The sequence below is a fragment of the Lonchura striata genome, chromosome 1, assembly GCF_046129695.1.
Source record: "Lonchura striata isolate bLonStr1 chromosome 1, bLonStr1.mat, whole genome shotgun sequence".
Classification (NCBI taxonomy): Eukaryota; Metazoa; Chordata; class Aves; order Passeriformes; family Estrildidae; genus Lonchura; species Lonchura striata.
Window position 1 is genome coordinate 49,421,992 of NC_134603.1, and position 13,014 is coordinate 49,435,005.

Genomic DNA, 13,014 nt, shown 5'->3' on the forward strand with positions numbered 1-13,014 from the left:
CTTGCTATTTTTGAGTAATTTTAGTAGATGTAGGAAAAAATGATGTGACAATGGACATCTCCACTGGCTCCTTCTGTCAGCAGACCAGAGAAGGGGAAAGGGCCTGAATTTTGTCAGCTCAGATTTGCTGCATCCAGGTTTTTTCTGTAGAAATTACAAGGATAACTTCCCTCATTGACAAGTCATACTGCACCGAGGCTTCGCCTATGACACAGGAGGGCACTCAGAGTTATGAATAATGTGGCACCAGCATCCAAAAGTCACACTGTGCCCAAGTGGTCAGAGAAAAGAGAAGCAAGACTTGTGTGGATGCTTGGAGTCACAGCAACACAGGGCAGGCCTGCACACTCAAAGACAAGGGGAGATTCTGGCTTTTCTTCAGCCACTGAGTCCAGTTTTGGGAAGAAAATAAGATTTGCAGTTGTGGCTGTGCATTCAAAGTGTTTATGTGTCCCAAGTGTTATGCACAGTTATGTTGCCCTGCAATGTACCTGCAAATTTGTCATCGGAAAAGAAACATAACCCTTTAAGACAGCTGCTCTAGTTTATTTACTCTTTTAATTTTTTTTTCTTTGAGGATATTTGTTTACTAACTCTAGATATACTGCAGATTGTAGGGAGAACAGAGTTTTACAGGCTTGCTTTGTAATCTTAACAATTTTTTTTCAAGGGAGCAATTGTAATGCAGAGATGTCTGGGTGAGATACCTGAGTAAAAGCATTCAGTTTGGCTCTGCCACTGCACTGCTACATGTGGTTGAAATTATTCTGCTGAAAAACAAGGTAAACCTTTCCTCATCAGTTCTATGCTGCTGCAGCCATCCCAATACTAATACTACAGCTGCAACACTGTCCACTGTTTAGGTAGATTTTCTGGGGAAAAAGAAAATATTAAAATATATGTGAGATCTCAAAATGTGTGGCACTTCTCTTCCATTTTTCTCACTGGTCTTGAAAAATCTCTGAAAAACAAGAGCTACAACAATTATAAGACTCAGCCTTTCAGCTGGGTGATCTAACAATTCATCCAGGAAGCAGGTTTATGTGGTCATGTGTGCAGGAACTAGGGCTCTTAAAAATTAGTTGTGGCATAATTATTTACTTTAGAAAAACAGTATTAACTTTTACTCACCACTTCTCCTCCTCTACTTGAACTCCTATGGACTGGAACTTACTGGTTGCTTTATTATCACCTGGTATGGTGGATTCTTCAGCACCATCAACCTTATAAAAACCAAACATGACAGGTAATCAGAATGTATTTTAGCAGAGATATCAGCTGGCTACTTGCAGTTTCTATGAACCTTAACTACTAAGTGTCTGCACACAGAGCTTGTACCATGTCGGTCATCTAGTCGGTTTCTCTGTGGTGTGCTCATTTCTGATGTTATTAGTGAATATTCATTATTCTTAATCTATAAAGCATCTCTGGTAAGACAATATTCAGCCTGCAACATGCAGATGGATCTTATCCAGTATTTTGTGGAGGCTGGATGTTCACATTTGTCAGAGCACATCTCTGAGCAGCTGTAACTCCAGACATTGTACTTCACTGTTTGGTTTTACCTTCTGTCTGTATGTTCATACATATGTGAACTCATACCAAAATCAGGTGTTTATTTTGTTTAAATGTTAGTGCCTCAAATCAGAGTACTGCAGAGAAAAGATTTTAAGAAAACAGATATGAGTCTTAGATTAATTTTCTTTACTGCTTCATCTTGCAAACAGGTGGTCCCCAAGAGCACAGGCTGGAACTTAATACCACATCTCCAACTCCAGCTCCATGAGTAGATTTGTACCAACAGTATAAAGTTAAAATTTAACCACAGATGTGTCTTTGAACAAAATCACAATATTCTGGGTCCAATCAGTGTAACTGTTAACTCCCAATACTATATATAATATGGATAGTCATACAAGAAAAACATTTTCCAGCAGACAGAATTTTTGTGCCATAACCGTGTCATGAAGTGACCTGTAGCTTCATACTGGCCATGTGTGTACAAAATATCCAGCTCTAGTGGCTGTTCCACCAGCAGCTTCTTGTTGGGAGCCACTTGACCAACGTGTGCAGGAAAAATGCTCAGTGAGGGATGGGAGTTACAGAAGCTGTTCTGTGAGGTGAAGTACTTCCTTGATATTGGGGGCTCTGGGGAGAAAAATATACCTTAAATCCCATAACTGACAGAGTGGAGCAACCTTTTGATGGAAGGGCTTTTCTTTGCTTGACTTTGCTTGTTTGCTCAGCAGATTTACAGCAAAGGCTTGCAATGTCTGAAGAGTGACTGAGGGGTGTAGAGGACCCACATGGAGGTTCACCAGAAGCGCACACTAGGTTTATTTGGCAGAGGAGGAAGAAAACCACGAATATACCTGTGGCTATTGCAGCTTGCCCTGCTCTACAGAGATGGGTTGAACTATCATTAAGATGCATAATTGGTCTGAGTTCAGACTAAGCCTGAACTATGCTCCCTTTACTCAGTGAAGAGAGACTGACTCTACTGCCAGTCAGAGGACCGAGATTGTACCTACCTTTTTTAGGGCAGTTGTTTGTAAGAGAAGTAATTTCTGGCATCAACACCTACCTTAAGGTATTTCTACTCCCACACTACCCCTTCAGCTGTACCAGCATGACTGCTTGTGCAACGATGCTGCAAGATGGCTCAGACAGCAGACTAGTGAAATAAGTTTCTTTTATCTGTGAAGCCTGTCTGACTCTAAAAAGCTCATTGATGTGCACAGCTGTGAGGGTGGCACCATGCACAGGCAGAAATCCTGTAAGGCTGCATCACTGCTGAAGGTTTCACTTCATGTCATCCCAGCTTCAGGTGGTTTGTAGCACATCTTCATTGGTTTGTACACAAAGCCTGCCTTGACAGAATCCTCTCACGTACCATCCCCAGATTTCATTATTGTTTCACGTGATTACACTAGTCATCTGTAAACTTCAAAGTTTAAGAGGGAGATTGTCAAAAGCTTGAAGAGCATTTGGAACTTGGTTTTCCTCAGATCTTAGGAAACTGAGGCCTCTATACCTTTCAAAACCAGCATTTGTTACTTGTAACACTACCTTAATAAGAGATAGCAGGGAGATGGTCTCCCAAGAACCATGATTCATGTTACCGTTGTTCATTTTGGCTTCTGCAAACATGGAAATTATTTCTTTGTACCCAGTGCTTTGCAGAGTCATTGCTAAGAAGTCTTGGTTTCTTGGATTGGTGAAATAAGGGATTACAATAATATAATGGCATTTTCGGCTTGGCAGGGAATGAGAATACATAATAGAGAAGTTTTCCTCTATCCCTGTCCCACCTGGATCTTTCTTCTGTGTTTAACACTGAACATCAGCCCTTCTTTCAGAACATATCCAAAACAAACAGCTGTGAAGCAGTGGAAGTCTACAAAAAGGCAGTGAACTGAACACACAGGCAATAGTTATTATTGCCCTTCCAAGAACTGAGAGAAAAGTCGCAGCTTTTCCAGCAGCTACCCCTGGGATGGCTTACTTCAGCACAGCACCTCTCATCTATCTCAACAGGCTGATGTAGGGATTTCATGGTAAATTCTTAGACTTTACTAAACAGATAAGCCTGTCCAGGCACATAGTGCTGTGCTTATAACCACCTTCTGCAAGAAAAAAAAAAATTGTGTCTTCCTGTGAAGTCTGATAAGCTGTGGATTGCTATTCTATTTGCTTGAGATTCATCTCCTGTCAGAACTTTTGCTGATTCTCCATTGATTTTAAGTTCAAGCACTTTGTTACATAAGCTAATCTTGCAAACAGATAGTTGGGAGTCCTATGCACATCTTTTTTTGTGAGGGGAGTAGGGGGTAGGAAAGATTAATTAAGAAAGAAGATTACACAACTCCAGTTTATTTACTCTTGTCCTTTCTGTAAACATGAATGAACTTTGGTAGGGTTAGTTTTCTTTTTTCATTCCACTAGAGGTAACAAAATATAATTTTCTTTAACAAGGGCAAATCAGACGGAACTTATCTTCTGTTCTTGAGGCTGAGGTAGGAACAATGCTGCCTCATTCAAGTGGCTACCAGTCATTATGAAATGCATGAATAACCAGCGACAATTAATTCAGTGAGGCTGGATGAAAATATTTTTTTGGTGATAGTGTAATGTAAATCATTGTTTTACACATTCCCTTTCAATGATTTAATTCATGCCTTTCTGACCCCTGCTGTGTTATGATTCATAGATTAGTGCTCATGTGTGTAATTTAACAGAGCTGAATAACAAGCAGCACAGAGACTCAAACAAATCCTCGCATCTGATGTATTTATGATAAATTAGGAAAACATCATTAGTACCATGGAGAATGATTATGCTGGTACAAGCTCTACATAGGTACCTGTCAGAGCAAGAAGAAAAATACACACCAAACATTGTATAATGAGCAGTAAAACAGATGTAGAAATCCAAAACAATGGCAAGCATATAATCTATGTCATGTACTGTACCTGTATTCCAATAGACAAGCATCTGTTTTTCTTGAAGTGGTCCTTCTTCCTATCTTCTACTGCAACAGTGGCAATGGTTGTAGTGGTGGTGACAGTGGCAGTATTGTTCCCTACATGTTGGCTTGCAGGTCCATGGATCTGCGCATTGGCAGCTTCAATAGCAGCTGTCAGTGCTTTCATACTGTCCAGGCTTTCCGTGGAGTTGCTAAGTCCAGACTGGCTGATGATATCTCCCCTCTGTCCATGCCCATCCATGTATGCATCTTGGGCAGACTCTGTGCTGCTCTGGGCTGTGATGGAAATAAAGGGTTTGGTGGTCGTTCTCGGTGGGACTGGCGGCGGTGTCTTCTTGTAGGTGGTAATGCAGGATGACACTGGAAAAAACATAGCAGAGTTCTTGTTTTATTGACATTGCGGGACAAATGGGTGCAAATGTGATCTCAAACCATCAATAAGCATGACAGAGCAGAGGTGAGGAGGAGACTGTTAGCCAAAGAGCCCCCAGAAGTAAATCTGAGTGCCATAGTAATGCCTTGCTTATCAGTGCATTCTATTCCTCCTATGTGAGTGGCAGAATTTTTAGTAAGGCAAACTGGGAGAGAAAGTATCTATTTGTCAAGTTCCTCCTTAGCCTTTTTAGGATTGTTTTCCTCAATATATTTTCTAGTAACTCTTCTAAGTCCCATGGGAACAAGACCTTCCACCAAAATGTTTGTTCTGCTTATGGCTCCCAAACAAGATTCACAAGGATGAAAAGTCTCCAACCACTTATCCCAGCTAAACTGTACTTCAAGCAGGTTTTTTACAATTGTTTTCTGTCTCCCTACCCTGTCCTGCTATATGCAGAATTTCAAACCACATTTTTCTGATGAGAGGGATTCTCAAATCACCCTTTATCAAAGTTTGTTAACACTCACTGTGCTTGGATTTGTGTATTTCTTTCTATAAAATGTCTCACTTCTTCACAGACTTCTCAAATGCTTTGAAGTGCTTTGTAAGTTATTGAGGATATATTTAAAAGAACATTTTGCTATGCCTAATTTCTCACCATAAATACAACATCAGTTCTGGAAAAAAAAAAAATGCTTGATTTTACACACACGGAGTAAGTGTAATGAAGTCAATGGCTAAAATCTGTCAGTCAGGGGTAAAGCGTAAGTATAATGTAAATGTGTGCAATAACAAGACTTTAATAAAAGTTCATATTTTGAAGGCTACACTCTCTTTGTAAGTGCTGGTATGTGGAGTTATAAGCTTAGCTTGAGGTTCCCAGGTTAAAACTATTGTTCTGTATACAGAGAATTACATATAGAAAGCACTACATGGAGATTAAAACACCTTCCTTTAACGGTTAGTTGGCAGCTCTGCATTACTGAAGTCCTGGAATGCTTTCAAGGGAGGAAAGAAAGTCCATTAAACAACCATGATATGCTCTATTTTTTATCAAAATAAAATGCAGGCATGAACCTGTGCAAAGTTCAGACACAAACTTGTTAACATAAATTCTTATTAACAGTAATCATATGGCAAGAAATGATTCATCAGATCATTTTAACTGGCAGACGTCTATGCCACCCACATAAAAGGTAACTCTTCTACAGCTGTTCTCCTTTCTGTTTGCACTGTATCTGCTTGTCGAGCCAGAAGCCATTATGGCGTTAATTTGACTAGCTCACATCCATATGCCTCATATCTCCCCATAGCTGTAGGAATATTGCAGTGTGAAAGGTATTTCCAGGGCATGAAATCACACAGGATTTTTTTAAAGGACTCTAGTATAAGTTTCTGATAACATGTCTGAACACATGTTAAACATGTTGAATGCTAATGGAAAAAAAGAAGTGTTTCAGGTAGTGAGGGTTTTGAAACTATGATTCACTTCTGAAGAATCAAACTAAAACCAACCACAGTATCTCTAAGAGAAGAGATGGCTAAAAATGGACTTGTCAAATTTTAACTCCGGGGAAGTGAATAGTTAATAGAGTTAAAGGTGTTTTATAAAGTTCTCATGATAAGGTCAATACCTGGAACTAACAGAAAGGATGACAGTTCCACAAAGGGGACTATAAATGTTGTGCTGTTTTTTCATTTGTTTTGCTTCTGTCAAAAAGCATCTGTTGTGACAGCACATGCAGGTAAATCAGCTGCTGTTGCTGCGGCACAGTCATATACTCCAGGACTCATGGAGAATTGTGGAGGCTGCTGCTTGAGTCAGGATACCTCAGAAATACTCATGTTGGTTCATGGAGAAGGTTCTCTGAGTTGTGGAAATGCAAACTGAAATCCAGCACAGAGGAATTCAAAGCACACACACACACACACACGCATATATCCAGGTAACTCTTTGGGAAGCTGCTGCCAAACTTGTCTAATAGAGGTTCATAAGCAATGCAACACTGCAATTCAGCAAAGTATATATTGTACCATTTAAAATATGCTAGGAAAGGTACTAGGGGACGTGACAGCACCTTCGGTGTATTCCAACCAGCACATAAGTATAATTTTTCTTACATAGCAGAGAGGGAAATGATAATGAAACACACTTGAAAAGGTGTCTTAGGTAGGAGAGAGAGCATCAGAACCAAAGAGCAAGCCTTAACAAGACAGGTCCCCACATCACTGGGCATCCTGCCCTAGAATAGCAACTGTCTATTGACAGCTATCATGCTCTCTGGACACAGCAGTACAAATACAGAATTGCCTGATTAAGTTGCCTTTCATTCTGTTGGTAAATGTACTCAATGAGGAGTATAATCCACACCGCAATGAAAGATGTTTGCACTCAGCTAATTAAATCTGAAGTTATTCTTAAGAGGGGGAGCGAATTGACAAGTCACACGGTGAAATTGTAAAGAGAAATAGCAAAACGTTCTTTTAGCAAGTCAAAACAAATCCTCGGTTTCCTGAAGTCACGCAGAACATACTGTACAGCTCCAGAGAAGCAGAATGTGCAAGTCATAAAAGAACCCCAGGCACTTCATTACTGGAAATGATGTAAGCTCCTGCCGCTCCTCTGCAGAACCGACGCAAAAACAATGTCGGGGGCAGCTGCTCTCGATGCCGGAGCTGGCCGAGCCCTCCGAGCCGCCGGGGCACGACAAGGAAGGGCTTTCGGTGCAGCAGTTCTTCTTCGTGTGCGCTCAAGTACCTGGCAACATGTGCCAGGGCAACCTGAAGGATCTGCGGCTCTCCAAGTGGCCACGGTATTTTGAATGTTAAGCTGCCCGAAAAACAAAACGAATCCTCCCCAAGAAAACTGTCAAAACGCCGGCGATCTCCTTGTCCAGCCGGGAGAGCGTTCAGCCGGTGCAGGGAGAGCACATCCATGCGGCACTTTCCCCGCGGGCAAGGAGGAAACTCATCCCCCCAGCTCTCCTGCGGCAGAGACTGCCCGGCGGGAGGACTCCGAGGGAGAACACTACGGCATCACACGACACGTGAAAAATCTCGAGAAATCCTCACTTCACACACAGGGAACTTTCAAACTAGGAAAGCTAGTTTAATTCACATAAGGAAGTGAATTTAAAGGGCTGTATAAATTCCCTGATAAATATGTTCTTGGACATAGATCAAGGAGTGAAGTTCTGTACAGAAACTGATCTGACTGGAGAGTCAAGTCAAAGTAGTCTCGTGAATCATTAAAATTGTTTAGATATGGAGTTAATCAGAAATCTCTTATTCTGAATAGTAAAAGAAACCTCAGTTTGATATAACATAGACTAGTTTCCACAGTTTTTTTCCAGAGACCACATGCTGCTGAAGCAGCTATACATTCCACTCCTAGGGCATATGCAAGGTTTAATCCAGAAACTAGTTAAGTCATGCACAAGAATCCTCAGACAGCCAAAGCACTTTGAATCAGGCTCACTGTTTCCAGTGCATCAGTCCTCCAAGTAATGCTCTCCTTCTCCTTTTGATCTTTACCCTATATCTGTGTACTGCCTTCGGGTTACAGTTTAATCCCAAATACCTAGTGAAAAAAACCCCACTTTCTCTAGTTTAAAAAAAAAAAAAAAAAAAAAAAGCCACAGTTTTTGTCTTCCTAGCCAGTATTTCCAAACAACTAGCTCATGGGACAGGAATCTGGAACAGGGAGTGTCAAACTGGGTGGTTTGACACAGAAGGAAGTCTAATGATAAAAAAAATAATCCCAGATTGCATAATAATAAAGGCTTGAATTTGAATGTTTCATTGTAAGAGTACTTCAGTTGTTTAAACATGCTCACTATGGGAGATGAGCCCTCAGGAAGAAACGTCAGCATGCAAACACAAATTTTTAACTGAGTGAATGGGTGCTCAGGAGAGCACCAACCCAGGGGTTAATATTTGTGAAGGGATAAAATTCATGCAATGCTTTGAACAGTTGAAGTGATGAGATACATCAGTAATATCTTTCTAACTTGGTAGTCCTATATAAACTCGATTAACAAGAATAAATGAATGCACAAATTCAAATAACATTAATAGTGTTTCTTCTGAGAAAAAGCACGAACCCCACAGTTTGAATGGAGCAACAAAGAACACAACTTTCTCAGCACAAGAAAGATGTGGACCTGTTGGAGTGGGTCCAGGGGAGGGCTATAAAGATTATCAATTGGTTGAAGCACATCTCCTGTGAAGGCAGCTCAGAGAGCTGGGAATGTTTAGCCTGGAGAAGACTCCACAAAGGCCTCACTGTGGCCTTCCAGTATCTTAAGAAGGAGGGAGAGGGATTTTTTTATATGAGCAGGTAGTGGCAGGAAAAAGGCAGTGGTTTTAAACTGAAAGAGGGCAGGGTTAAATTAGATGCTAAGCAGAATTGACTCCAAGGGTGATGAGGCACTGGAGGTTGTCCAGAGAACTTATGGATACGCCACCCTTGGAAGTGCTCAAGGCTGGCTTGGATGGAACTCTGAGTAACCTGGCCTGGTGTGTGGTGTCCCTGCCCATGCACGGGGATTGGAACGAGATGATCTTTAAGATTGCTTTCGACCCAAACCATTCTATGAGTCAATGATTCTAACTAGTACACAACTAAGTATGAGGATAAAAAGTAGGAGTTCTTCCACACTGCACAGATGGACCTCAGCCTGATTTACTGTCTGTTATAAATGGGTGTGTGAACAGCAGAGCCCTTGCACCTCACACGACTGCCACACAAAACACAGATACAGGGAGATCTCAGCAGACCTAAACTTCACTACTGCAGCCTCTGGTTTAGAGGGGCAGTGCTTCATTTGACTTGTTGGACTCAAACATATTTCCTTATATTTTTAATATTTGGGAGGAATTCTTGAAAGTAGGGTTTCAGATCCTGTATTGTTACTTTTACATGCAAAAAATTGGTATGGAAACGGAGCATGCATTATCTTAATAAAAAACTAAGCAGATGGTTTCTGAGGATGTAGAGATTTACTAGGACAAAACTGAAGCAAAGATTTTTATAAGAAGTTTTAAACTGCTCGAGGGAATAATCCCACAGTGAGTTATGGATGTCATTATCCCAAATGAGAACTACTGAAGTCTAGATACCACACCACCAGGAATTCTGCCAAGGCCATGCTTTTTCCAGACGTCACTCACTGCCAAGCTGATGCCTTATTTGATGAAAGCCTAAGCTTCACTGGCTTAGGAAACAGGCACAACTAAAAAAACTAAAATCCTGCAGAAATTTATACAAAGTATTTAAACTATTTTTATGACACTCAATGTCACCACAGACTTAATATCCCATGTACTCGAAGGTTTAAATCCCTTGCTGGTTACCTTTTCATAAGTCTGGACACTTTTGTTTGCAAGTAGTGTGCCTCCAGCTTCCCAGCTGGATAGAGTGAAGGATCTCCTGAAGGTGAGACTAAATATGGCTCATCCTGCATCTTAAATGAATTGAGTTGGAAAATCTGCATCTGCATACCCAGTGGATGACAAGTGAATATATCTCCAGCAGATTATTTTCTACTTTTAATTTCTTCTGCTGGAAGCTGCTGATGCCAGTCAGAAGCTTAATTGCTATCCCAGGGAAGCTAAATTATTGTGCAGAGAACAGGTGAGACAGCCAAAGGTGTCTGCTAAATGCAGTTTATCACTAGGATATTATCACAAATTATGGAAGCACAGACAAAATCCAGGGCATGTAGGCTTCCTAGGAGACCCACTTTACTCCTTGCTCTACACAGCTGCTGCTGAACTTCTCTCTCTATAAAAATGACCAGTATATTAACAGCACGCAACTTAAGCAATTCAACTCTTGTGGCCCAAAAGTCAGGAGTCTATAGACAACTGAATCTCTGGAAAAAAGATTTCACATTAACTGAAAGTTATTACCCAAAGTAGATCACTGATGGCTTATAATATTTAACCCCCAAAACTTGTGAACTTTACTGGTGTCAAGCAATTAGCACTTGGCTCTATTTATAGATATATGCACACAGGTATCATATATACCTGCTAAAATTCAGTCAGGCTGAGAGAAATCAGAAGAGAAACAGTTTTGGCCTTGCCCCTAACCTTTATCTAAAAACAAAACATCTGGAAAAACACCACCAAGAACTTCAAGGATAAGGATGTGAGTCTGTTCAGGACAGAGTCTCTCCTATAGATTTGAAGATTCAAATGCTTCAGTACAGTCATGGTAGAAGGTCTCTGATACAGAATATCAACCTTTACATGCAATGAAGTATGATGAAAGAAAATAAAAAAGAAAAAGATTACAGCAGACTGGTCTTTTTTAGTCAGCATGTGAATTATTTACCATCTTTTCACAGGTACAGCGCTTTTTTACTGAGGAAATTAGGGAAACACTGCTTGATCTGTTCCTTAAACTAAGCCTAGCAAACCATTCAAATGCTTTCTGCACTTTGCCAAAATTTTATTTTTCCCCATATTGGAGCAGTAATTGAAAACATGAAACCTTATAATTTTAGATAAAAATAGGGTACTTAAATGTATTTTATGTTTCAAAACTTATATGTCAAAAATCATCATAGTAAGAAATTGATAAGCTTTCTGAATATCAGTACTTTAATTTTGTAAAAGGAATTCATGGAAAACAAGGAAAATCTTGTGAAATATGGTAGTTTTTCCCACTTAGATCAAGAATATGTAACAATAAATAAATGTAATAATATTCAGCTTAATGAAATCAGATTATTTTCCTATATATTTTCCATCAAGCAACTTCACTGGCACTTTGATATAATACTTTGTTATGTGTTACTGCAGCACTCTCAAGTTCCAGAATTTGCATATTTTCCCCTTGGCAATAATGTTAATAAAACAAAATGGGAATTTTTTTTTAAATGTGGAGTGGTGCTAACCAAATACAGACAAATCTATGTAAACAGATATTTATGTAAAAACACAGTACAAGAACCTAACCCAAGATTTTCAGAAACACAGGGGGTTGAACAGTCTGCAAGTATCTAGTCACTGTAGTTAGAAGATGTATCTAGAAGTTTTCACATCTGAGCACGAATTCATTGCTTATTCTTTTGCTTACTGAGTAATGGTAGAATGTAAAGACTTTGTCTACAAGTACACATTGCAAGTTCCTGGTGCTAATAACTCAAAAAACATGTGTCTTGATTACATTTCTAATTTTGATCATTGAAAACCTCACGCAAACAGTGCATATAAAACCTAATTTCCAGACTGTATGAGTAGCTCTTTCAACATTCCAGAAGTCAGTGTGCCATAGCAGAGCCCACACGTCTCACTGTGTTTGGACATGTCACTGTAGATGCTATTTCTTGAAATTGCCATGTAATAGTAGTAACTACTGGTGTTTGCCATATTAATACACTATTGTATATTTCTATCCCTTCAGTTACATAAGGATAGTTAATATCTGAGCATCCAGGAGGCTTAAACCCTATCAAAACTGGATATATATCAAGGTAGATGTGTGGGCAGAACCAAGCCCAAGTAACAATTTCCTGATCTTTACTAAAGCAAGTACTGTGTGATGTGCCTTCCTTCACAGTTTGTTAAGAACTGCATTTTGTCCTTCCCGACCCTCTGCTGCCAATGTCTTGTCCTTTCTGATGATTAAGCTAATTTACCAGTCAGTCATTTTAGAAGTTTGTCAGAAATTTGATTGAGCAATTGCAAGTTGAAATTGTACAGTTCTTGTCACAGAGGTGGGCCTAAAGAATAATTAGGATCCTCCCCTTCTGAATCCCTGAATCCCAGAAACCAACCTGTGAACCTAGAGGAGACTTAAGCAAGTCAATTATTTCTGAGTAATCTGATCATGTAGTGTTTAAGCTAGCTAGGTATTAATATTGCTTCACTCTTTTCAACATTATGGCAAGGATTTTTTTTTGAGCTCTTCACTGCAGCTAACTTTCAAAAGGCAACACTTGGCAGGGCTATTAACTTTTCAAAGTGTGATTTCTGTATAAGAAAAATGTCTGTAAAAGTTGTTCCCTCTTCCTCGGTCTGGAAATGTACTTTCTTTGTTTACTGCTGATGTTAGCAAGAAAACAAGTTTCTACTGGTTTTTACTCCCAGTGGTTTTTTGAATACTTAATAAACTTAAGGCAGGGTAAGCAGAATTCTGTAT

At 39.8% G+C, this 13,014-nt stretch overlaps 1 protein-coding gene across 11 annotated transcripts in view; it reads right to left on the reverse strand.

The window, feature by feature from the left end:
* DLGAP1 (DLG associated protein 1) overlaps positions 1–13,014 on the reverse strand; it is a 403,998-nt gene that overhangs the window by 25,657 nt on the left and 365,327 nt on the right. For all 11 annotated transcript variants that reach the window (XM_031504012.2, XM_021525230.3, XM_021525223.2 and 8 more), the window contains 2 exons: positions 4,473–4,846; positions 1,132–1,223 (listed from right to left, as the gene is read on the reverse strand). In XM_031504012.2, the coding sequence (XP_031359872.1) occupies positions 1,132–1,223; positions 4,473–4,846 (466 nt within the window). The remainder of the gene's footprint in view (positions 1–1,131; positions 1,224–4,472; positions 4,847–13,014) is intronic.